This window comes from Petaurus breviceps, unplaced genomic scaffold (assembly GCF_028583685.1).
Source record: "Petaurus breviceps papuanus isolate PSGF00001 unplaced genomic scaffold, PetGlider_PUasm1.0 126, whole genome shotgun sequence".
NCBI classification, from domain to species: Eukaryota; Metazoa; Chordata; class Mammalia; order Diprotodontia; family Petauridae; genus Petaurus; species Petaurus breviceps.
The window spans coordinates 68,644,258-68,665,490 of NW_027185655.1; the positions used below are offsets into that span (position 1 = coordinate 68,644,258).

General features: G+C 34.9%; 1 protein-coding gene across 8 annotated transcripts in view; it reads right to left on the reverse strand.

Moving 5' to 3' along the window:
- CEP44 (centrosomal protein 44) overlaps window positions 1–21,233 on the reverse strand; it is a 60,643-nt gene that overhangs the window by 35,274 nt on the left and 4,136 nt on the right. For all 8 annotated transcript variants that reach the window (XR_011169969.1, XM_069096760.1, XM_069096787.1 and 5 more), the window contains exons 2-5: window positions 18,726–18,858; window positions 14,495–14,642; window positions 4,951–5,097; window positions 2,942–3,061 (exon numbers count right to left, since the gene is read on the reverse strand). Coding sequence is in view for 7 of the 8 variants with exons in the window: in XM_069096760.1 (XP_068952861.1) it covers window positions 2,942–3,061; window positions 4,951–5,097; window positions 14,495–14,642; window positions 18,726–18,814 (504 nt within the window). In the remaining variant the exon portion in view is untranslated. The remainder of the gene's footprint in view (window positions 1–2,941; window positions 3,062–4,950; window positions 5,098–14,494; window positions 14,643–18,725; window positions 18,859–21,233) is intronic.

Genomic DNA, 21,233 nt, shown 5'->3' on the forward strand with positions numbered 1-21,233 from the left:
TAATAAGACAGTGTCTTATTATCAGGGAAACACGGTAGGACACAACAATTCCTGAGGGTCCAAGACTCTGGATATGTTTCCACTGGGGTATTATTATAGGAGATGGTCATCAAAGTGCTACTGGTGGTTTGACCCATGTGGCACAGGCCATGTCTAATCTGCCCCACAGGAGCAAATTGGTAAATTAATTGGTGACAGGGGATAGGAGGGAATGTTGTGTCCCTTTTTCACAAAGTCTGCTCTCCTGGATGATAGTTGTGAAGGGTAGAGGCAGAGCTTGTGACCTAAGCATATTGCTATTTCTAAGACTCTGGGAGCTTACCTCCCCATCTATGGGCAGTGGTTGGTAACCAGTGATTTCACAGACCAAAATTCTATTTCCTACAAGTCGCTCCCTTCAATTATGGCTATTGGGGCAAAGGGTCAGAGAGGGGTCACTGAAATTCCCAGGGTGTCACCACAGTAAGGCATAGTAGCTAATGATAATTTCCTTTGAGCATTTCAAAGGCATGGAAATGGGAGACAGATTCTTGTGTAAGGAACAGTAAAGTCAGAATGGGTTAATTGTACAGTGAGTAAAGAGAAGTACTATATAACACACCAGGAGAAGCAGACTGTAACCAAATTGTAAAGAGCTTTAAAGGCCAGGGTATATGTAATATATGTAAGTATATGTAATCCTAGAAGTCTCAAGAAACCACTAAAGCTTACTGATGGAATCTAGCCACTGCCCCCAACCCCAATCTAGCTACCACCTCCACTCCCAATATCTCAGCTTCCTCATATGCCTCACTAGAAAAGCAGGTGTGTTCATGTTCTTAAACACATCATTCATTTAGGCTCAGACAGGACCACAATAACCAGCCAATCAGAAAGCAACATTAACAGGACATAGACTAGAATGTCTGACCACTAAATCACAGCCTAAGTGGATGTCTGTGCAGTAATACTAAAGAACTGTCCTAAGGTGAACTTATGACAGAGAGAGACTTATTTTAATATCATTATCATAAATAACTGCCTCTCATCCCCCCACCCTGGGGCTTTTCTGTATGCATTTTGGGTAATTGCATGTGTAATTTCACCAAGGATAGGACCCCTTCCATATCAATAAAGCCCTCCTACATTTTAATATTCATATGTTCTATAATGATGTAATGGCATCTTTTGCTCTAAAAATCCCTGACTTACTCTGCTAAGCTGCTGGTTCCCTCTTGGAACTTAGAGCACTTTCTGAAAGGTTTATTTCTCAATAAATGCCTTTGCTTGGGTTGGAGATGATTCAAGTCTATGAATTCTTTTTGAAAAAACCCTGCAACACACCTTGAACCTCAACACTTATTGGTTAGTGAAGCAATTTAAAGTATTTACTATGTGCTAGGCATTAAGCTAAGCACTAGTAATATAAAGAAAAAAAAATAGCTCCTGTCCTCAAGGAGCTAATACTTTTAATAGGTAAGACAACAAGTACATACAAAGGTATACACTACACACACTACACACACACACACACACACACACACACACACACAGAGTAGATACAAAGTAACTTTAAAAGGTAGCACTAGATCTGAGTTTGGTTTGGTGGTTTTTTTTTTTAGAGGGAAAGGCAAGGCAATTAGGGTTAACTGACTTGCCCAAGGTCACACAGCTAGTAAGTGTGTCAAGTGTCTGAGGCCAGATTTGAGCTCAGGTCCTCCTGATTCCAGGGCCAATGCTCACTCTATTCACTATGCCACCTATGTCCGTAGATCTGAGTTCTAAAGGAAGTCAGAGACAGTAGGAGGGCTATGCCTTCCAAACATCTGGGCCAACCAGTGAAAATGCAGATACCAGAACTGGGGGCTTCACATGAGAGAAAGAGTAAATAAGTAGGTATGGATAAACCACACATGGTGTGGAAGGTACTAACATGCAAGAGAACTGAGGTTGCAGAAGGCCTTAAATAACAAAGTAGTTTGTATTCAGTATTAGAAATAAAATAAAAACAATAGTTGATTGAGTGGGAGGGAGGTGGCTGGATGATAGAGACCAATTTTTTTTTTAAATCACTTTTACAACTATGTGAGGGAGGAATTCAATTGGAGTAGAGATGGACTTCAGGATAACCAATGTCATTACTCTTGTTCATGAACCCTTAGTTGCTCCCTATTGCCAAATATGATGTACCACAAATATTTTAGCTTGGCATTTAAAGTATTTTACTCAGACTTTAGTCTACCTTCCTAGATTTACTTCATATAACTCTCCTTCAAGCACCACACTGCAAACAAAAAGGTCTACTTGATATTACCCAAATTTAGCATTTCACCTCCCATCTCCATGCTTTCCCCAAGTTGTCCCTAAGTACCTGGAATGCACTTCTGCTTTACTTTCTTTTAGCTCTAGTTTCCCTAAAGCCTGGATTGAATCTGTGGAACTCAGTGGCTGCCTTTCTTGATGTGTCCCAACTCCCATTATTAGAGTTTTCATTTTCCTCAAATGATTATATTTATACTTATCTCAGTATACTTTATATCTCCTTCTCTCCACCCCAGGTAAAATGTATGCTTCTTGAGTTAAGTTTTTCTTTTGTCTGTATTCTCAGCACCTAACAAAATCCCTCATGCATAGTGGGCACTTAATAAAAGCTTCTTGGATTCTATTAGAAGCTGTAGCTCTCTCAAGAGAAGATAAGTTCTCTGAGAACAAGGACTGTTTGTCTTGGTATACCCCTCCAGTGCCTTGAAGATATAATTTAATTTAATTCAATTCTGTGGTATACATCAATGATGCTTTCCATGGGACTGTGTAAAGTACACTTCTATCAAAATTATCAACATTCTTTACTTAGCCTGTATCAGAAAAGTACCTCTTAGGTTTTGCTTGATTACACAAATCACATTTATTCCAAATCATAAGGTATTTATTATGAAGCAAAACATACTTTAAACATCCATACCTGCTCTGAAGGCATACCCCTAAATGTGATGTCAGGAACAACAGGTTCTACAAGAGTTTTCTCAAAATTTATAAAAGCCTCTGACTTGATGGGCCGAATTTTCTTTTTCTGTGTTACAGCCTAAAGAAGGAAGATATTCAAAACAATATTTTTTTGACAAAAGTATCACATAGCTTTAAACAATGTCACTACTTAATTATTCATATAAGATGTGACTACAGAGCAATGAAGCTGCTTTTGTGAGATCTGTTGGAGGTCAGAAGAAGAGTGATCACTATCTCTTATAAGTATCTTCTAAGTCGAGGAAGAAAAATTTCAAAGCTGATCACTCAGTTTTGTGATTGTAGCTATGCTAAAAAAAATTATATTTTATTTCAGGAGTAAAAAGAAAATTAAACAAATCTGTACTTGGCATGTCCAAAGAAGCTTATGGAAATGATGTGATGTCAATTTTGGTTGACATACAAAGTTTAAATAATATAGGAAAGATATCCATAATGATAAATGAAATACTATGTAATCATAGACATGTGATATATATTTTAGCTTCCTTATCTACACAATGACAGATGCATCCATAAATAGCTAAATGTTGCTGTATCAAATGAGAAAATATATGTAAAGTGCTTAATAATTATTAATAAAGTACTCATAATTATTACTATTTAGTTAGCTGAAAAGTCTAAACTAGAAACTCAATCTCCTGGCTTCTATATAAAGCACTTTAAACTACAGCAGACTGCCATCTAATTTCAATCAAATAATTAATGACCAAAATGACTGAAAGGTTAATTTAAATAAATTTAATCTGAAAGAAAACTTGAATTTGACAAAAGTTTTTACAAAAACTGGAATATATGTTTGGAGTGATGAGAAGTAAAGACTTAACATCTATTCTGACTGCTCAGTTTAAAGGTGAACAAAACAAAAAAGCTGGGAAGCCTATATAAGGCAGGGATTATGTAGGAAAAAATGTCATAGAACCCATGGCAAAGCATAAAAATCTACAAATGGAAAACTCAAGTATTGAGTTTTGAGAAAACATGCAAATTAAACCACAAAGACTATGCTGAACTTCATTAATTTAAATGGACTTGTTCATGAAGAATTCATCCCACTAGGTAAAAATTCAGGATAAATTACAGGAACAACTCACTTCTCTGTATATCACTTAATAAAATCAATAATCAGTAATTAAATTTTAAAAGGCTTTTAAAACTGTATATATTCCAAGCGTTATGTAAATCAGTTATTATTACTGGTATTGTCCTTGTTACTGAGAAATGAGACAACACTCAGACTTAAAAGTTTTAATATATTTATAAAATTACTCTCAAGTAAAAAGTTTTGTATTTACCAAGTGGAAAAAAGAAAAACAAAATTGTAACTAAATTAACTGTCAAATAAATGATATTAAATCTAAAGCACACCATTCTGGAGGTTAAAAGTTTTGTGAAGCTTCTAATTTTTTTTAAAGAAACAACAAACATGAAGAATAGAAAGATTTATGCAATCTGATGTGAAGTGAAGTAAAGCAGAGCAACAGAAAAAATATACATAATGACTAGGACAATGTAAATGGAAAGAATAACTACAAAATTATAAAAAGTGAATGTTAACTAATTTCTAAGAAGTATGGCCCTAAAAATGAAATACGAGAAGACATTCTACCTCCTTTGTCAGAGGTAAAAAGTCAAATGGGTATGATATATTGCATATATTTTTAGACTTTTTCCATAGACTGATCAGTTTTGCTAATTTTTTTCTCTTCTTTTTAAAATTTAAATTTGCTATATCTAATGACTAGGGATGAAGGATGTGAAAAGACTGGAAGATAATTAGGAGATTAAAAAAAAAACTTTTTAAATAAAGAGATCTGTCAGAGGTCAGAAGAAGGCAAGTTATTTTAAAGGTCCCTTCTATCAGTGTAACACTAATGATTAAAATGAATTTTCTGAATATAATACATTTTATGCATTCAAATATTAGATAATTTGCCAAGGAATTACCTTATCCAGGTTACACAGTTCCTTGTGTTTTTTCATCACTAAATTCAAAATATCACAGACAATCTGTATCTTCCATTCCACAAACCCATACTGGAAAAACTGCTTTTTTGTCAAAATTGGTTTATAATGAAACTTATCTCGAAGAAGCTGCAAAGACAAAAAAAAAATCAACATGGAATTTATTTTCAAAATAAGAATTCTTCCTGTTTAGAATATTATCTTAGTGTGTATGGATGGGACAATGCATCTGTTTCATTTACTTTCCTAGAGTATAAAATGATATCTCCCCTAATTGGAATAGTACATACTGATAGTTTACTGGCTTTTAGCTATTTTGAGTTCTTAGTGACTCTGAATATACAAAATGAACTACAGCTAAATGACTTAAAAGGATGAATATAAAAATTAGGAGACAATAAATGCAATCAAAATACTAGAAGCTTGGCTGAACAAATAGCACAACAACCAGAAGTAAAATTAATGTAAATTAATATAGAGTAAGTCAGGATATATCTTCTAGGGGTGGTAGATAGCAACCCAACATTCTGGAGACCTTTCATTAGGTCCTATCTTTGTGTTAAAGATGGCTCATTAGATAGAAGGATGCTCTGAAATGAGCATGTGATATAAAAGCAATAGATTGCAATAAAAGTGAAAAAAAAAGTGACATTAACAATAATGTAACACATGGCTTAGTCATCTATTATACGTCTCCTGTCACGATTTAATCAATTTCTTTTATTTGTAATACTGTATCTGTCATATTGGGTGCCTTCTAACTCTCTTACTGTACAAAGTATTCATGATACATAGGCATGAGGCTTTCATGTCTTGGCTTCTTTTTTTTTTTAGTAAGATTTTATTTTTTAAAATTTTATTTAATATTTCATTTTTCCTCAGTTACTTGTAAAAATGGTTTTAACATTCATTTTTAAATCTTTGAATTACAAATTCTCTCCCTTCTTCCCTCCCCCTCTTATTTAGAAGGCAAGTGATTCAATATAGATTATACCTATGTTCTCATGCAACACTTTCATAATAGACGTGTTGTGAAAGACTAACTGTACTTCCTTCCATCCTATTCCCCATCCTGTTGATTCTACTCTCTCCTTTCACAACATCCCTCCTCAAAAGTATTCTGCTTCTAATAACCTCTTCCCCCAATCTGCCCTCACTTCTATCATCCCCCGCCCCTTCCTTCTCTTATCTCCTTGCTGTAGGGCAAGATAGATTTCTATACCCAATTGAGTGTGTATTATTCCCTCTTTGAGCCAATTCTGATAAAAGTAAGATTCATTCACTCATTCCCCTTCATCTCCCCCACTTCCCCTCCATTGTAAAAGCTTTTTCTTGCCTCTTTTATGTGAGTTAATTTACCTCATTCTACCTCTCCCTTTCTCCTTCTCCTGGTACATTCTTCTCTCTCATCCCTTAATTTTATTTTTTAGATTGCATCCCTTCATACTCAACTCACACCTGTGCCTTCTGTCTATATATACTCCTTCTAACTACCCTAATAATGAGAAATGAGAAAATATGAGTTACAAGTATCATCTTTCCATGTACAAACAGTTTAACTTTAATAGGTCCATTATGATATCTCTTTCCTGTTTACCTTTTCATGTTTCTCTTGAGTCTTGTATTTGAAAGTCAAATTTTCTACTTAGTTCTGGTCTTTTCTCAAGAATGTTTGAAATTTCTCTCTCACTGAATACCTCTTTTAATATTTCTCACTGTTTTCCCCTATGCTCACCATTGAAATCACTGAATACTAAGGGAAGCTGAAGAAGTAAGGTACTGTGTGGAAGAGAGTAAATAAATGCCTTTTTATTCAGATGATCACTACACATACTACTGTGGGCAAGAATCCCTAGAAGAAATGGAGTAGCCCTCATAGTCAATAAAAGGGTGACAAAAGCAGCATTGGGGTATAATATCAAAAATGACTGAATGGTATGTTTGAGTTCAAGTTCAACATCACAGTAATACAAGTCTATGCTCCAACCACTGGTGCCAAAGAGATGCAAGTAGATCAGTTCTATAAGGGCCTATGATATCTTCTAGAAATACCATCAAAAAAAAAGATGTCACATTCACCAAATGGAATTGGAATGCTAAAGCAGGAAAACAAAAGGCAATTAAAGCAACAGGCAAGTTTGGCCTTGGAATACAAAATGAAAGCAGGACAAAGACTAAGAAAGTTTTGTCAAGATAACTCGCTGGCACTAACAAATACTTTTTAAACAACCCATAATGCAACTTTACACATAGACATCACTAGATGGTCAATACAGAAATCAGATGGATTTGCAACCAAAGGTGGAGAAGCTTTATAAAGTCAGTTCAAACAAGACTTAAGAGTTGACTGAGGACCATGAGTTTCTCAGTGCAAAATTCAGACTTAACTGAAGAAAGGATAGTAAACCATTAGACCATATAGGTATGACCTAAATAACATCACTTATGAGTATGAAGTGGAGGTGATAAATAGATTTAAGGGATTAGATTTGGTAGATTGAGTGCCTGAAGAACAATGGGCAGAGATTTGCAATACTGTATAGGAGGCAACAACAGAAAACATTTCAAAGAAAAATAAGAAGAAAGCAAAACTGCTGTCTGATGAGGCTTTTATAAGCAGCAGAGGAAAGAAGGAAAAGGAAAGGGTAAGATATACCCAACTGAATGCAGGATTCCAGAGACTAAGAAAGAGAGATAAGGTTTTCTTAAATGAACAATGCAAAAAAAAACAGAAGTAAACAACAGAATGGGAAAAGACGAGATCTCTTCAAGAAAATTAGATATCAAGGAAATGTTTCATGCAAAAATAGGTATGATAAAAGACAAAAATGGTAGGGATTTAACAGAAGTAAAAGAGATTAAGAAGATGTAGAAAGAATATACAAAGAACTATGCAAAAAAGAACTCAACATCACTAATAACCACAATGGTGTGACTATGGATGTGGAGTCAGACATCCTAGAGAATGAAGTCAAGTGGGCCTTAGGAAGCATTGTTAACAATAAGTCTAGTGGAGGTGATGCAATTCTAGCCAAGCTATTTAAACACTAAAAGATGCTGTTAAAATGCCAGCAATTTGGAAAACACGAGTGACCAATGGATTGGAAAAGATCAGTTTACATCCTAATCCTAAAGAAGAACAATGCCAAGGAAAGTTCAAATCACCAAACAACTGTACTCATTTCATACACCAGCAAGGTTATGCTTAAGATTCTGCAAGCTAGGCTTTAATAATATGTGAACCAAGAACTACCAGAAGAGCAGGCTGGTTTTGAAGAGTCAGAGGAACTAGAGATCAAACTGCCAACATTTATTGCATTATGGAAAAAGCAAGGGAGTTCCAGAAAAACATATACTTCTGCTTCACTGACTACACTAACGCCTCTGTGTGGAACACAACAAAATGTGGCAAGTCCTCAAAGAGATGAGAGTGCCAGATCATCCTACTTGTTTCCTGAGGAGCTTATACGCAGGCCAAGCAGCATCAGGTAGAAACAAACATGGATCGACTGACTGATCAACTGATTGACAGGAAAAGGAGTGTGACAAGGCTGTATACTGGCTTGTATACTTTTAACTTATATGCAGAATATGTCATGCAAATGCCTGGCTGAATGAATCAAAAGCTAGACTCAAAAGTTGCCAGGAGAAATAGCAACAATCTCAGACATGTGGAAGTTAGCACTCTGATGGCAGAAAGTGAAGAGGAATTAAGAAGTCTCTTGATGAGGGTGAAAGAGAAGAGTAACAAAGCTGGCTTGAAGCTTAACATCAAAAAAGTTAAGATCTTGGCAACTGATTCCATCACTTCCTGAAAACAGAGGAAGAAGAAGCAGATGTGTGTCAGAGTTTATATTCTTGGGCTCAAAGATCACAGTAGAATGAGACTGCAGCCATGAAATTAAAAGATTCTTGCTCCTTGGAAGGAAAGTTATGGAAAATCTGGACAGGATACTAAGAAGCAGAGACATCACCTTGCAACAAAGATCCATATAGTCAAAAGTTGTGGTTTTTCCAGTAGCAACGTGTAGCTGTGAGAGTTGGGACTGTAAGGAAAGATGAGTGCTGCAGAACAAACCTTTCAAATTATGGTGCTGAAGAACACTTTTGAGAACAAGGAGGCAAAATCAGTTAATACTTAAAAAAAATTAATTCAAACTTTTCATAGGAAGGTCAAATACTGAAGCTGAAATACTTTTGCCATATAATTAGAAAACAGGATTCACTGGAAAAGATCCTGATGTTGGGAAAGATTGAAGGTAAAATGAAAAGGGTATGGCAGAAGTTGAGACTGATATAGTACCACCAAAACAAAGAAGATGAACATGAATAGACTTTGAGAAACAGTGGAGGATAAAAGTGCCTGTTGTGCTATAGTCCATGACATCATGAAGACTCAGATATAACTGAAAGACTGAACAACAAAGACAAATGCTTTTTCAATCATCTAATCATTGACGTTAACATCTTCTCATCTTCCACAAAAAATACTGGCACATAAACTGTAATTATATCTAAAATGGTCATTTAGACTACAATCATTATAGTCAATGCTAAAAAAGATGATCAAGTGTTCCATAAAATGAAAACAATTACATGGTTTGCCTTTCCAAGGAAAACCTGCAAGACACCATTCTATTGTCCTCAAATGTGGTTTCTGTGGGATTGTCAATACTGATATAGTTCATTTCAGTGCTTCAACTGATTGGTCACAGGATAAGCATTTTGTATATGGAATGTCAATGGTTTAATCAATGTTTACAGATATTATAAAGAGGCTTGTAGATAATATAAAAGGGGGGAAGAACAGATATGAATGGTGAAAACTGATTGATCTAGTTTGGTTGGAGCATAGTTTTTAGAGGAAAGAGTAATAAGGAGAAATAGCAGTAACGTAGATGCCTCCATTGTTAGGCTAAGGAGTGTGAACTTTATTGGGCATCACAGAAAAACTAAAAAATATTCACTATTCATATGTAATGATTTAAAAGATGCCTAAAAATGACTAAGTTTTCATTACTGCAAATTAAAAGCATCCTGAGGATTAAAAAGCAACTTAGCCCAATATAACAAAAATTTTAATATTACCAAAGATAATGTTATACCACTCAAATTATCAAATGGATATTTTATAGAACTCAAGAAAATAACAAAATTCATTTGGAGGAAAAGAACTAGAGTAGCAAGGGAAATAATGAAAAAAGATAGGAATGAAACAAGAATAGTACTTCCCAAACCTAGTAAGCAGCCTTTCTCTCTAGAATTTAGTTTAAAACATACTACTTATCCTTCTATTTGAACACTTTTCAAATCCACTCTTCCTAAATTCTATCTCATTTCCACTTCAACATCCAATGAAAGTGAGAATTAGGTCCCTGTTACTGATAAATCAGATACTTACTTATGGTGGGTTTTTCTCCTCTTGATGAATGAATTAGCAGCTCTATTTTGGCCAGAGAGACTTTCTTTCTTTTTTAAATTATTTATTTTTAGTTTTCAACATTTACTTTCTTAAGTTATAAATTTTCTCTCCCCAAGACAGCTTGCAATCTGATATGGGTTCTACAAATATATTCCTATTAAACACATTTTCACATTAGTCATGTTGCACAGAAGAAAAATAACAAACGGGAAAAACTGTAAGAAAAAAATAGGACAAAACAAAAAAGAAAATAGTCTTCTTCATTCTGCACTCTGACTCCACAGTTCTTTCTCTGGATGTGGCAGGCATTTTCCATCATGTGTCCTTTGGAATTGTTTTAGGTCCTTGCATTGCTGAGAAGGGACAAGCTGACAAGATTTGTCTATCAAAATTGGTCCTCGAACACTATGGCTGTTATTTGTACAATGTTCTCCTGGTTCTGCTCCCCTCACTCAGCATCAGTTCGTATATGTCTTTCCAGGTTTCTCTGAAGTCCACCTATTTATCATTTCTTATAGCACAATAGTATTCCATTACATTCATACACCACAACTTGTTTTGTCATTCCCCAAATGATGGGCATTCCCTTGATTTCCAGTTCTTGGTCATCACAAAAAGAGCTGCTGTACAGCTTTACATGTGGGTCCTTTTCCCATTTTTATGATCTCTTTGGGATACAGCCCTAGAAGTGGTATTGCTGGGTTTGAAGTGTATGCACATTTTTATAGCCCTTTGGGCACAGAACCAAAATGCTCTCCAGAATGGTTGGATCAGCTCACAGCTCCACCCAACAATGAATTAGTGTTCCAACTTTCCCACATCTTCTCCAACATTTATCATTTTCCTGTTTTGCCATGCTAGCCAATCTGTCAAGTTTAATGTGGTATCTCAGAGTTGTTTTGATTTGTATCTCTCTAATCAATAGTGATTTAGAGCATTTTTTTCATATGACTATAAATAGCTTTAATTTCTTCCTCTGAAAACTGCCTGTTCAAATCCTTTGACCATTTATCAATTGGAGAATGACTTGTGTTCTTATAAATTTGACTCAGTTCTCGATGTATTTTAGAAATGAAGCCTTTATCAGAGACAATGGTTATAAAAATTCTTTCCCAGTTTTCTGCTTCCCTCCTAATCTTGGCTGCATTGGCTTTGTGAAATAACTTTTCAATTTAATGTAATCAAAATTATCCATTTTGCATGTCATAATATTCTGTAGCTCTTGTTTGGTGAAAAATTCCTCCATTCTCCATAAATCTGACAGAATATCAGCCTTTATACCTAGATCATGTACCCATTTGGACTTTATTCTGGTATATGGTATCAGATGGTGGTCTATGTCCAGTTTCTGCCATACTATATTCCAGTTTTCCCAGCAGTTTTTGTCAAACAGTGAGTTCCTATCCCAGAAACCGGGATCTTTGAGTTTATAAAACAGTAGATTGCTATAGTTATTGCCTACTATGTCTTGTGTACCTAACCTATTCCACTAATCTACCCCTCTATTTCATAGCCAATACCAAGTGGTTTCGATGACTGATGCTTTATAATACAATTTAACATCTCGTATGGCTAGGCTGCCTTCCCTAGCATTTCTTTTCATTAATTCTCTTGATATTCTGGACCTTTTGTCCTTCCAGATGAATTTTGATATTTTTTTTTCTAGCTCTAAAAAACAATTTTTTGGTAGTCTAACTGGTATCAGATAGACTTTCATCTTAAATGAAAACACACTATCACCACATTGTGCTTTTGTGCCTAATTTGATACCAGTTTCCTAAACTTTTTATCTAAAGTCTTGTTCTGTCCAAGTGGTCTGCTACTGCTATTTGTTCTCCATTCTCAAAGAAGACCATGACATCAGAGAGGTGATGCAATGACATACAAGTGAACTGAATTTAAGTGAGGGAGGCCTATGCAAAGTCACCAGCCTCACTTTCACTTCAGGAGCCATTTGGGTCCAGTGGCCAGATATACGTCAGGACAACTGGAGATGGCCCAGGATGCACTGGGGAACCTTCGCCTTTGCAAGCTAAGGTCTTTAACAGGTCTCACTCTGACTGAGGCAATTCAGTGATCAATGCTTAATAAGAAATGAGTGAAAGAATGGTCTCTTAAAAAAAAAGGTGGTTTACTGCACATACTCCAATAACAATTCTGCTGCTGTTTCTGCCTCCACTTATCAATCAGTCAATCAATAAATAAGTATTATTAAGTACCTATTATTTCTCAAGCACTATGTTAGGAACTGGAGATTACACAGACAAAAGTAAAACTTGCTACCTGCAAAGGGCTTATATCCTCTTGGAGAAAACAACATGTATATAGTTAAGTACATACAAAATTAAAACAAAATAATTTTGTGTGGAGGACATTAGAAGCAGGGGAAATCAGGAAGTTTAAAGACAGAACTTAAGTTTAGAGGTAAACAGGACTTTTAAGAGGCAAAAGTGAAAAGGCAGTGTATTCCAGACCTGGGGGGCAGCCAGTGCAGAGGCATGGAGATGAGAGATTGAGTACTGTGCATGAAAAACCACAAGAAAGTCAATCTGTCTGGACTGCAGAGAGGGAGAGTAATGTGTAAGGCTGGAAATATAGGTTAAAGTAAGATTGTGAATGACTTTCATAGACACATTTAAACAGCAGAGTTTATAACTGATCCTACAGGTAACAAGAAGCCATTGGAGTTTATTAACTAGAGGAATGTCATAATTAGACATGTGCATTAGGAAAATTACTTTGGCAGCTATATGGATGAGAGAATGGCACAGTGAAAGACCTGAGGCAAGGAAGCATAATTAGGAGGCTACTGTAAATGTTAAGAATGAGGGCCCGACTAGGGGTACAGCCACATGAGAAGAAAGAAAGGGATATGTGAGAGAGATGCTGATTGTCAACTGATTGGATATGACTGACATTGACAGCCTAGTCATCTGGAAGGATAGTAGCTAATTTTGGAATCTGTGACATAGTTGGATTCTTTAAAATAGTTCTAAGGGAGATGGCCACCAAGTCACTAGATTATGCAATAACCTAGTATTTCCAAGTCATTCCATCTTAATGGTGTTATACCCTTACATGTAACAACACTTACATGTTAACAGTTTCATCAAAACACCTTTTAGAGTCTTCTATATATATATTTTTTGAATTCCTTCTAAAGGTATTGGTAAGATCATACTCTATTAAACAGTTACCTAAATAAAATATTTCAGACACTTACTGAGTTCCAGGCACTGTTTTAAGTGTTGGGGAAACAGAAAAAAATCAAGAAAGTCCCTATGCCCAGAGTTTGTATTCTAATAGGGGAGGACAAAACATTAAAGAGAATACAGAAAGGGGAAGGTGGAAAAGGATGGAAGTCATGAGAGTAAGTTGAACAGGGAATGAAGTGAGCAAGTTTAGGGATCCTCAAGAAAATGGCAGTGTGGGCTAGAAACTCACCAATCAAAAGAAAAGGATCCAGGGTTCTCCTGATAGACCTGACCTAGATCCTTGTAGCTAAGAAGATCTGAGACTTTGATATATCTACATACATGTTCATATACATAAATGGGGAGGAGAGGAAGGGGTGAGAGGTTAAGGGTGAAGAAGTGGGGAAGGACCCCTGAGTTTGGCTTTGGACATATTACACTTGAGACATCTCACCCCCTGGAGCCTTCTCTTTTCTTACCTCTCTTCTCCCTTCCCCCCAGTATCCTAAACTTTCTGTCTCTCTTATAGAAAAGATCTCTCTAGTAAGTTTTCCCTCCAATTCTAGCAGTTTTACTTTTGTGCCACTTTCTTCTCATAAATATAATATCTCATGAGATAAACATGTATTTAACTCATGATACACTGAACTAGAGAACTCAATGAATAGTTACATCTCTTACCTCTATCCAAATGCCACATTATTATTACTTTTAAACCAACAAGAAAACTTCCATTGACTGACATTTTATTTCAAAATGTTACTGAAAAATCTAGTATTTTACACCATTATTTAAGCCAGTTATCTATTGCTAAAATAATAGGACAGACATATCCTAACAGTCAAATGCAAACATAAACCTCACTTTAATCAGTAATTTAAAAGTTTCTTGCTGTATAAATTTACAATACCTTATAGACAGAATCAATGAATCGATAATCATTCTTTGCCGTGAGTTCTGTATTGGAGATGACCAAAAATTCTGCTACATAAGTTGAATATGAAGTCAAGGAATGGCTGATAATAGGCAAATATGCTGCAGGATCTCCTTTCACTAAACTGTTGAAAGAAAAAAAAAGTGTTTTAATGAGCCCACAAAATTAGACCTTCAAAAATGTGGTTAAGATTTTTGCCTTTAAGAATGCTACCATGACCCAAGGTGGTGGCAAACACTTGTAATTCCTGCTACTGGGAGACAATAAAGCTGGTCAACTGTTTGGTGCTGTGGCACAGGGTCATAAGTTCCAGGAGCAGAGAGATGAATAGGTAGGGGCAAAGTGGTTCATTTCAGAAATAAAGTAAATCAAAGCTTCCATTAAGGATCAGTAGTAAGATCAAGTCTGTGAGTGGCTACTACACTTCCAGGCTAAGTAAGATCCAGTCTCAAAAGAAAAAGAAGAAAAGCTACCATGAAATTGTTAGCTACTCAAAATAAGTTCCATTGTGGAGAAAATTAACTTAGATAAAAAAAGTAACCCAACATATGTTTTTTCTAACTTCTAATAGCTAAGTAATATATTAAAAATGAAAATTCTAACAAGTATATATGCACTTGAATATAATGATGTTTCATTCGATATTTACACACACAGGAAAGATGGTGGCTCATTAATTTAAAATAAATAGCCAAACCTTAGAAAATTAAATAGAACTAGCTGAAAAGTAACTGGAGGAGGGGAGACTGCAAAGATAAAATTACAGGTAAATTATATTAAACACATAAAAAATTAGAATATAGTACATGTTATACACAAATTCTCAGAAGATTGAGGGAAATATATTTCAAACTCCCTTTGAGACAAATATAATATTACTTTGTAGTAGGATGAAGCAAAGAGAATTATAAATCAGTATCATTAACAAAATACTAATGCAAAACTTTAAGTAAAATCCTAGCAGAAAGACTATAGTAACATATCAAAAGATGAGTCTTTATGACCATGATTTTAAAACCAGAGGTGGAAGAATAACTCAATATTTGAACAATAAACAATCATACTGAAAACAGAAACACCCCAAATTACATTATATCAATAGATATAGAAAAAATATTAGACAAAATACAGCATTCATTTGTGCCCAAAAAGAAAAACTTAAAAAAGATTAGCACAGAGAGGAAATTTTTAATACACCAAAATGTAAATACCTAAGATTAACTTTCAAAGAAGCCTTCCCAATAAACTCCAAAGTAAAGATTCAAAATACTGCACTGAAATAGACATAATTCTAGAAATGCTAGCAACAGAAGTGAAAAATTATCCCTATTTGCTTTCAATTCAGTGGTTTGAGTAGAAAACCCTAGAGAACTAGCAAAAGCAAAGAAATTTATTGAAATAATTAATAGCTTCAACAAAGTTGCAGGATACAAAATAAATCTACAAAAACTAATAGTATTTTTATACAATAATAATAAATTTCAGGAGGAAATAACAGCAAAATAACTACAAAATGCATGTAATATACAGATCTACTAAACATGGATCTCTATACATTTAGATAAATACAATTACAAAAAATCTCTATACATTTAGATAAATACAATTACAAAACACTCTTTAAAAATAAAGTACTCCTTCAAGTGTGAAGGATATTTATTGGTTACATAAGTGTCAACAAAATAAATATTATTTACCTGAAAGAAAAATAACAATTTACCTAAATAAATATATGGATTTGCACTATACAAACAGAATGACTAAAAAGATACTTTGAAGAACTAAACAAAATAAGGAAATTTATTTGGAGAAATAAAAGATCTAGAATGTCAAGGGAAATAATGGAAAACAACAGAAATATAAGGAGAATAGCACTTCTTAGACTTCAATTTTTAATTTACAGAAGTAATGATCAAAACCACTGGTACTGCAAAAATATTTATAGAAGCTTTTTTTGGTGGCAAAATATTATAGAATAAGGGGATGCCCATCAATTGGAGAACAAGTGAATAAAATGTGGTATATGATTGGGATGGAATACTACTGTGCTAGAAAAAATGACAAGCAAGATGGTTTCAGAAAAGCCTGGGAAAACTTATATGTACTTATTATGTACAGAAGTTAGCAGAACCAAAAGAACACCATACACAGTAATAGCAATAGTGTATGATGATAAACTGTGAGTGATTTAGCTATTTTGATCAATATAATGATCCAAGAAAATTCCAAAGGACTTATGATGAAAACTGTTATCCATCTCCAGAGAACTGATGAACAATGAGTGCTACCTGAAGCATAATTTTTTCACTTTATTTTTCTTGTTTTAAAAAAATGCAATATGGGGGCAGCCAGGTAGCATAGCGAGTAAGAGAACCGGCTCCAGTGTTGGGATGACCTGGAGATCGAATCCCGGGCTCAGACACTCAGCACCACACCCAGAAATAACTGGCCATGTAACCTTGGGCAAGTTACTTAACCCCAATTGCTTAAAAAAAAAAAATGCAACATGGTAATATGGAAATATATTTTTGCACGATTTCAAATGTATAAATGTCACTGTGTTTCTTGTCTTCTTGATGGGGTGGGCAAGGGATGGAAAGGATGCCAAGAACTTGGGAACACAGAATTTTTTAAAAAATGAATACTAAAAATAAATAATAAATTAGGAAAAAACTATTGGGACAATTTTAAAAAATCGAAAAGTGGATTAAGAACTGGAAACAAGGCATACGTGGCAAATGGTAGGGAAGCAAGGAATCAAAAGAACTGTGTAATAGAGTAATACTGAACAGATTAACAAAGGGTCAGCATTGGGAAAGGAGGAAAATGAAGCCAAGGAGAAGCCTATGAAGGACTGAAGAGTACAGGAACTCAAAGTCACAATGAGAATAAAAAACAGTTTTAGGAGAACTGAGGCTTAAGGCCAAAAAGAACTATAACAGATTATGGTCAGATAAAGAAATGGAATGCAATGGATTACAATAGTGAGAATATTTAGATTAAGAAGAGGAAATATAAAATTGAACAATATCAAGAGTTCAGGAAAACGAATAAAAGAAAATAATCCAGATCACTAAGAATAGCAAAAATGAAATTTAAAAACATCCTTGAAATTTTGCTTCACACCCACATCTATCAAATCATCAAATATGATAAAAGATGCAAAGAGTCAAAATTATGGGGAAGACAGATATGGCAATACATTGTTGGTTCAGTTATGAAATGATCTAATTTTTCTGGAAAACAATCTGGAATTTTTCCAGAAATGCCAACAAACTTCTAGTTATGCAATGCAATGCCAGAATCTTTGGTGCTTCCAAAAAGGTAAGAGGCAGATAGGTCCCAAAGACAACAAAATTTTCAGAGTATAACTTTTTATTATACAAAATAACTAGAAAAATAAAAGAACCTATTGAGTGGAGAATGGATAAACAAATTATATAAACTATTGTGATATAATAACAAAGAAGAGAAATTTGGAAAGAAGTACATGAACTGATAGAAGCTAGTTGGAGAAAACAATATATGCAATGATTACAATGATAGAAATTAAAATATCACTAAAAGGCAGAAAAATTCAGATTCACCACAGCCTCTGCCTTAGAGAATAGATGATGACACACTAACCTCCTCTTAGTAAAGAGGTGGAGAGACTGATTGTTATAGGTGTAGAATATTACATATGCTGTTATACCCAGTTATTGTGTAAGTCGATTTTGCTTAACTGTTTTTGTTTGTTAAAGGGATAGTTCAACAGTAAGAAGGGCATTCGGTATCAATAACTGTCTGATTTAGATGGTTTATTGGTGGAGAGTGAAGAGAGAGGATGAAAGGAGAGCAGGACTAGCTTAGATGAGTTTATAAGAAGCCCTTCTACATCTATCACTCTCAAAGATGCATGAGAAAACCATACAACACTGAAATAAAATTTGTGTTTTTGTAATCTGTATAAAACTCTGCTAGTTAACAAAACATTTCAAGTTAAGTTCTATATATAATTGCAAAAAATGCAAGTGTTCCTGTAACTCCAAAAATTTTTAAATGCATACATTGACTTTATAAAATCAATTAAAATAGTATCCATATAGCAGTATTTTTCTTCAATCACTCCACTCCTCTTACAGAAGTCAATTTTTCTAAAAGTTATTTCATCTCCTGAAATCCTAGCTCTAAAATAAATTGAGTCAGGTATGTCACTGTAACTTACCCTGAATAATCCACCTCTCTAGGATAACCAAGCAATCGAATTCCTTGTTCTAGATTTCGTAAGCTTCTTTTTAAATCACCAGTTGCCATTATCTAAAGTTAGAATTAAAGTCTTGTTTTGATGAGATTTTCACCTAAATAAAAGGGAAAAAAGCAATTGTAAATGTTTGAACTTCCAAGGAACTTTCTGGAAGTACTCTAGTTTATACTTTATGGCACTACCATTTTCTATTTATTTCCCTTACTAATTTGTAAATCTTTGTGAGATTATGGCAATTGTTTTATGTTAAGTCATTGCTATAGCTCCCACAATGACTAATACAGAAGATACTCATAAATATTAATTGAGACTTACATGAATAAGCTTCTTAGGTTTTACTTAGACTTAATGGAAATTCATGTTGCCAATAACAAAGCTCAAAATAAAAGAGGTCTATCAACTAAGGTACACAAAACATACTAATTAGTTTCTTTATATTTCTATAGCATCCATAAAGAAATGAGGAGGGGCAGCTAGGTTGCACAGTGAATAGAGCACTGACCCTAGAGTCAGGAGGACCTGAGTTCAAATCCATCCTCAGACACCTGACACTTTTACTAGCTGTGTGACCTTGGACAAGTAACTGATTGCCTCACCTCCCCCCTCCAAAAAAAAAAAAAAAGAAATGAGGATAAAGCCCACAAGAAGTTACTTTTTGTTAATGTATTCTGAAACATAGTAAAATCTGATTTATTCAGAAAATTTAAATCAGTACCAAATTGAACTTCAGCAAATATTTAATAGACTTTCTTTAAAAATGCAAAGTAAAAAGCTGACTAATATCCATCCTTGTAAATCTAGTTCAATGAATAATCGTAATCTGCATTAAAGAAAAACTCTCTTATAAACTGGTGGCTTTAAGATGTAGTTTCATCTTTCTAGTAGAAAGGATCCTCTTAGACAGCTTATGAAATAGCATAAAATGAACAAATTTTTATTGAGCATTTATTACATGCCAAGCATTTGAGGATACAGAGAAATGAGACTCTTCAAAGAGTTACATTCTATTTAGAAGAGAACACATGCAGGAGGATTCAGCTGAAGAAGAGATGGTAAAGCCATCGAGTATGAAAGGCACAATAGGAGAACAGATGATACCGTTCAATGGAAGGACCTTAGTGGGCAGTGAGAGGGCATATGAGTATTGTGTGACAGTCTTCCACTTTACCAGAAAGATTATAGTTGATGGTTCTCTGCACATCCAAGGGGTGAGTAGCCATGCTCAGCATGAAGCTGATGGCTTCGAAAGGGTCTGACACATGACCTTGTGTCAGAAGGAGGAGATCCTGATAAAAACTGAGCAGGGAAGCAGAGGCGTTGTTGAAGGGCTCTTTCAAGTTGGCCTCTGAAATACTGAGCCTGGTAGTAGGATCTGGGCTGGGTAGTGTCTAGTTAAAGCCCCTGGGGGGAAAGATTATTTACTTAGCATTAATTACTACTAACTTCCTAACAATTCCTTTTTATGGAGAATGCAAAAGTCTACAGCACTCCAGAGTCATTCATTAAAGAGGTTTTACTTCATTTTAGATTAATCATGTTTTAAATACTTAACATATGTAGGTAGGGTAAGTCTAATAAATAACAACTGGCCTACAAAGGCAGTGTAGGTTCTGTCCTCCAATACCAGGGATATCAAAAAAAATCCCATTACATTTGTTGATAGGATGAGTCCAAAAGTGATACTATTTGTTTCTTAACCTATGCTAATGGGCGACACCTTTTCTACGGGATTTTTGTCCATGCTATTATCTCATTAATCCTTAAAAGAAGATCAACCCCACCTGCTAAGAGGTCTTATTCTAGGTCTTTTTTTGCATTTTATGAGTACCAGTGGGCTGCCCATTTATTACCTATAATTCTTGCTTTATGGACATTTATGTCCCCAGTATTCATACACTAGGCGATTATTTCATCCTGTCTCCCCAGTGTCACATGGATCCACTGCTAATTTTAACTATTCAGTGCATGGTGCTCTAAGATTCCCCAACAAACAGCACCATGTCCGTCAGATCATGTCACTTCCCTGCTCTATCTCCAATGGCTCTCTATTACTAGTACCTAAAGGGTTAAACGCAAAGTTGTTCTCTTTGGCATCTAAAACCCTCCACAAACACACCTTCCTTGGATAAAGCTAGAGGCACAATGGACAGAGTGCTGGGCTTGGAGTCTGGAAGATCTAATTCCTAATCTGGACTTAAGACATATGAATAGCTATGTGACCTTGGAGAGCCACAGAACCTGCTCACCTCAGTTTCCTCAACTATAAAACGGGACAATAAGAATACCTACCTCCCAGAGTTGTAAGGATCAAATGAGATAATATTTGTAGCCTTTACAAATATTAGTACAGGCCAGGTCCATAGTAGGTACTATATAAATGCTTATTCCCATCTCCTCTGCCCTCCTTCCTGTTATTCCCCTTTATATACTATAGGTTAGTTAGACTAAATTTCTTGCTGTTTCTCCCAC